Genomic DNA, 6,000 nt, shown 5'->3' with positions numbered 1-6,000 from the left:
AAAAAACTAAATACTGCAAAGTTTCCTAAGAGCTAGAAGCACGGCAGCCCTCTCTGTCGGCGTCATTTTAAAGGTCATTCCTCCGATTTTGTTGAATAAATTGGGGATATACAGTACATAACTGAATTTGTCCAATATAAACTCTACTTTGCAACTGTTGGACTAATGATTACATCCTAGATCAGCTAGAGGCAGTTTGAATGTGTCACTGTCTGTCACCTTGATTACTCACATTTTTCTCTAGACCTGTGTACCTTCGCTGTAAACTTCCATTCATAAGCTGCTGTAGGTTGTAGCAAGCTCATGATGCGTACAGGGAAATGTGAGTATCATGTAGTAGCCTAAACCTATGGCTGTTACATTGACCTGGGTGAATGGAATATGAATGACAGTCATTCAATATGCTGTAATAGAATAAAGGCCATGCTCATTAAATAAATAATTGTCCTTCCTCTTCTTAAACGGCACCGACCGCCACTGTGAAGCATATGTGGTACTGTTAAGTGCAGTGTGTAGTGTGAACAGAGTATGTGTAGTATGTGAGTGCTAGTCAGGGCTAGATAATGAAGTCAACACCGGCCAGGCAGCCAGTCGACTGGAGCCTGATCTGCTGACATCACCTTCTAAAGGAAAGCAATAAACATTTCAGTAGGTGTTGCATAGTGAACATGCAGGGTAGAGCAAAAAACATACACACATACACAAAGGCTCACAGTGGATGAGTGGAAATTAGCTATGTGATGATGCATACCAAATACACACACACAAATACAGACACATACACACACACACACACACAAGCGACAAAGTGCTCTCAGAGGCTGAACACACTCATATTCACACGCTTACACATGCATGCATGCACACACACACACACACACACACACACACACACACACACACACACACACACACACACTGAGAGCAGTGTTAGATGCTGCATGGAGTTTCTTAGCATGCAGCAGGCACTGCAAGGTAATGGGGAGGGGAGTGAACAGTAATGTGTAAGTGTGCACTAAAGGTGATTGCTTTCTTCCTCTCCTCCCCTGCGTTTCCTCCTCTGCTTTCCTCTTTTCTGTTACCTTCCCATGTGTGTGTGTGCATGCATGTATCCGTGTGTGTTTGTGTTTGTGGTATATCGTATGAACAGGCAGCGTGGGGTAATAAAGTCTTTCTATCCCTCCATCCGTCGCATACTCTCTCTCCCTCTCTTTCTCTCTCATTGGGCTTCGCAGACTACGTAATCAAAACACAAACGTATACACACTCTCTCAGGCGTGTTCGCTGGCTTGCGCTCCCTCTCTCTCACACCGTCTCTCATAAAGGAGGCAAAGGAATGCAAGAGATGCAGAAACAAGAAAGCATGTCTTCAGACTCCCTGTCAGGTATAGATGATCTGTTTTATATTTATCCCTCTGATTTGCTCTGTTTCTCTCTCTCTCTCTCCCTCTCTCTCTTATTCCCTTGCTTGCACTGTTTTCCTGTTGTTTGCTTTCCTTCTCTTTCTGCTGTCCAACATCCTTTCCCTCCTCTTCTCTTTCTTTTTTCTTTTTATTCCTGTCTCTCTGACACTATTAAAGTTTCTCTCTATTTTCCTCAGTTTAGATGTCTTCTTGTTGTGTGTATGTTATCTGAAGTGAATGAGCTGAAGTTGTATAGCATGCAGCAGTAACTACAGTACACTCTTAGAAAAAAGGGTTCCAAAAGGGCTCTTCGGCTGTCCTCATAGGAGGACCCGTTTGGTTTCAGGTAGAACCCTTTTAGGTTCCATGTAGAACCCTCTTTTGAAAGGGTTCTTCATGGAACCCTAAAAGGTTCTACCTGGAACCAAAAGGGTTCTACCTGGAACCAAAAAGGGTCTTTCAAAGGGTTCTCCTATGGGGACAGCCAAAGAACCATTTCAGGTTCTAGATAGTACACTTTTCTCAAATAGGGTAGTCAGTGTTGCATTATAGAATAAGAGTACACAATGGCCTCTCGAGGGGCGCAGTGGTCTAAGGCACTGCATCGCAGTGTTGCGGCGTCACTACAGTCTGGGGTTCGATCCCAGGCTGTGTAATTACCGGTCGTTATCTGGAGTCCCGTAGGGCGGTGCACAATTGGCCCAGATTCATCCAGTTTAGGGGAGGGTTTGGCCGGGGAGGCTTTACTTGGCTCATCACGCTCTAGAGACTCCTTGTGGTGGGCCTGGCGCCTGCACACTGACTTCGGTCGTCAGTTGAATTGTGTTTCCGCTGATACATTGGGGCAGCTAACTTACGGGTTAAGCAAGTGGGTGTTAAGACGCGTGGCTTAGCGGGTCACGTTCTGGAGGATGCATGACTCGACCTTCACCTCTCCTGAGCCGTTTGGGTAGTTGCTGCGATAAGACTAGATCGTAAGCATGAAATTGGGGATAAAAAGGGGGGAAAATAAATAAATAAATTTATAAGAGCACACAGACACAGTGGAGCGCAGAGCACAGTACCAATGTTGGAGTTGGGAGTTCAATTACTGTAACATACAGCACACTTCCACTGCACAGATGGAGAGGAGAAAAGAGAGCGAACTAGTAGAACAGATAGACTATTGCATTCTCCTGACCTACTTACAGAGAAGCCATGTACCACTTTCTCTCTCATTCCCGTTTCTCTGTGCCTCTGCCTGGCTTGGTTTATGTTCTGTTTGTTAGGGCTGATTATGATGGAGTACACTGACAGAAGAGAGTGTGTGTGTACGTGTGCCCATGTGTGTTTGTGTGTATGTGTGCGCATGTGTTGCTTCTGCATGTATTATGAAGAGTCAGTTTGACACGAAGGAGAAACCCTGGGAAAATGTAAATGAGTGGAAATAGATTATGAGAAGCAACATCAAAGGGAAATGTCCCTTGACTCTGGTTGGTTTGTTAAATGATGTCATCAGAGCTCTCTATTTACATGTATTGTGGGACTTGAATCTGTGTTGCCAGGGTCAATGCTGTTGGATATACTGTAGAATGTGGACCATAGTGAATGCTTTTATCCGAAGTCATTTTGACAGTGACATATATTCAGAACTGTATGTGGCCCATGTGGGATTGGAACACACCATCCCGATGTTGCCATTACTATGCAGTAACCATGCAGTAACTAGCACACTGAGTCAATGGAACCGGACTATCAGTTCTACTCAAGGACCCATGTCTCTGAGTGTATATGGGCATGTCATTATCTGTGTGTTGTTTTATATTTCTATTTCAGCTGTAGCCCTGAATTTAATTCCCTTAGGGTCGATATATAGTTGGGCATTGCTGTCAACAGGCCTTTAATAGTGATGGGGGGAAAATGTATAAAGTTACATATCCCGATTGTCACGATCGTCTGTTGAAGAAATGGACCAAGGCGCAGGGCTGTGAGCGTACATACTTCATTATTTCGCCAACGAAACAATAAAACTCCAAACAAACCGTGAAGCCAACGTAGTGCTCACAGGCAACTAAACATGGACAACTACCCACAAAAACCAAAATGGAAAATGGCAACCTAAATAGGATCCTACATTCCCCTAGACAATACAAAATCCCCATAGAAAAACAAAAACCCATAGACAATACAAAACTAACCAAACCACCCTTGTCACACCCTGACCTAAACAAATAATAAAGAAAACAAATGTAACTATAGTCAGGGCGTGACACCGATATTAATTTGGGCGCTATTATATCAACACTGTAACGATGGTCTTGAGGACAATGAGTGGACCAAGGCGCAGCGGGTGATGAATACATAATGAATTTAATAAATGAAAGACGAAACACGAAGAACACTTGAATGAATTACAAAATAACAAACGACGTAGACTGACCTGAACAAGAACTTACATAAACACGAAGAACGCATGAAACAGGAACAGACTACCTAAACAGTCCCGTGTGGTGCAAATAGACATAGGAACAATCACCCACAAACAAACAGTGAGAACAGCCTACCTTAATATGGTTCTCAATCAGAGGAAACGTCAAACACCTGCCTCTAATTGAGAACCATATCAGGCAACACATTTAACCCAACAGAGAAACACATAACATAGAATGCCCACCAACTCACGCCCTGAACAACTAAACACATACAAAAACAACAGAAAATAGGTCAGGAACGTGACAGATACTTTGACTCCAAGTATCGACTTGTAAAAAACTAAAATAACTAATCGCAATACAAAGAATCAGGACAATCGGGAGAAATGCAATATCAATCAATCAATCAATCAAATGTATTTATAAGCCCTTTTCACATCAGTCGATGTCACAAAGTGCTATACAGAAACCCAGCCTAAAACCCCAAACAGCAAGCAATGCAGATGTAGAATCACGGTGGCTAGGAAAAACTCCCTCGAAAGGCAGGAACCTAAAGAGAAACCTAGAGAGGAGCCAGGCTCTGAAGGGTGACCAGTCCTCTTCTGCCTGTGCCAGGTTGAGATTATAACAGTACATGGCCAAGATGCAATACATATCGTATCGGCACCTAAGTATGTTGATAATATCGTATTGTGAGGTCCCTTGCAATTCCCAGCCGTATCCTTTATGTATATGTATTTGACAGTAATGGAAAGCTCAGTACAGTAAGTGAACCTCTCACTCAGTGGGGTATAGAGAATGGTTTCCTGCTTGTTTAATCCCATCTGGGACACAGTTTCAGCTCTATATTTAATTGAGTTACTCAGACTCTGAATGTCTTTACTGTCGTGTAGAGACTGATGATTGGTTCCTGAACATACACGTCTTTGGGTTAAAGTATAAAAAGTATTACTTTCAATCAAAGACTCTAATCTTAATTCTAACCATCACCATGGTAATTAACTGTCACCATGGCTGATGCAGGGCTGCTGATGGATTCTCAAAATTAAGCTACTACTAATTGTGCTGTTATAGACACCTGGATGATAATATTGTGTGAAGAAAATAGTTCATTCCCCTGGCAATGAGTTCATCTCAACCTACCGGTATGGTTCAAAAGTTGATGTAATTCTACTTTCCTGTGGATATATTGTCTCACATTCCTACCGACAAAAGGACCAAATGCATGGACAACCGGTAAAGTATGTTAAAATAGAATTATATTAGACATTCTGGCTTGTAGAGGTCGTGAGAGGAAACTTTCCTGATTCAAACACTCATTTCTGCCCAACGAATTCAATGCAATTCAACATTGGGTTTCCAGCACAGGAGGCTGCTGAAGGGAGGACAGTTCATGATAATGGCCAAAACAGATAAATGGAATGTCACCAAACACATGGAAACCAATGGTTACCCTGCCATCTTCCCAGTTTCTTTTGATGTAATCTGTCTAGTTTGGGGCCACTCTGAAGCATTCAGATGATGAGAGTGTGAGAAAAGGCTGTCAGTATGAATGTGACATTCTTTTAGAATGCTGTGGAGAGGAAAGGAGAGTGGTGGCTCAGTGACAGGTCACTATTTGTCTTGTGGCAGAAGCAGTTCGGCTGTGATTATAGGGATTGTCATTTATGTAGAAAGAGTCAAAAAATACAAAAACATGATTTCTTGCTCTCCTTATTTTACCCTCTATCTCTCCTTCTGTCACGTCCTGACCATAGTTCTTATGTGTTTTGCTTGTTTAGTGTTGGTCAGGACGTGAGCTGGGTGGGAATTCTATGTTGTGTGTCTAGTTTGTCTGTTTCTGTGTCCAGCCTAATATGGTTCTCAATCAGAGGCAGCTGTCAATCGTTGTCCCTGATTGAGAATCATATATAGGTGGCTTGTTTTGTGTTGGGAATTGTGGGTGGTTGTTTCCTGTCTCTGTGTTTTTGTTCTGCACCAGATAGGACTGTTTCGGTTTGCCACACTTTGTTATTTTTTGTTCGTTGTAAGTGTTCACTGTTTTTTGTTTAATTAAACATGTTGAGCACTGGCTACGCTGCGTGTTGGTCCGATCCCTGTTTCACCGCCTCTTTTAGTGAAGAGAGGGAAGGCTGCCGTGACAGAACCACCCACAAATCTCGGACCAAGCAGCGTAGCAACGGGCA

General features: G+C 42.9%; 1 protein-coding gene across 2 annotated transcripts in view; it reads left to right on the top strand.

Annotated features, from left to right (window-relative positions):
- Window positions 1-1,262: 1,262 nt before the first annotated feature.
- Window positions 1,263-6,000, top strand: part of LOC129818116 (disabled homolog 2-interacting protein-like) — a 405,090-nt gene continuing 400,352 nt past the window's right edge. For both annotated transcript variants that reach the window (XM_055873702.1, XM_055873700.1), the window contains exon 1: window positions 1,263-1,385. In XM_055873702.1, coding sequence (XP_055729677.1) covers window positions 1,337-1,385 — 49 coding nt within the window. In that variant the 5' untranslated portion in view covers window positions 1,263-1,336. The remainder of the gene's footprint in view (window positions 1,386-6,000) is intronic.

This window comes from Salvelinus fontinalis, chromosome 21, assembly GCF_029448725.1.
Source record: "Salvelinus fontinalis isolate EN_2023a chromosome 21, ASM2944872v1, whole genome shotgun sequence".
In the NCBI taxonomy this organism is placed as follows: Eukaryota; Metazoa; Chordata; class Actinopteri; order Salmoniformes; family Salmonidae; genus Salvelinus; species Salvelinus fontinalis.
Note: the sequence above shows the minus strand (reverse complement) of the source record. Positions and strands in the feature narration are given on the sequence as shown.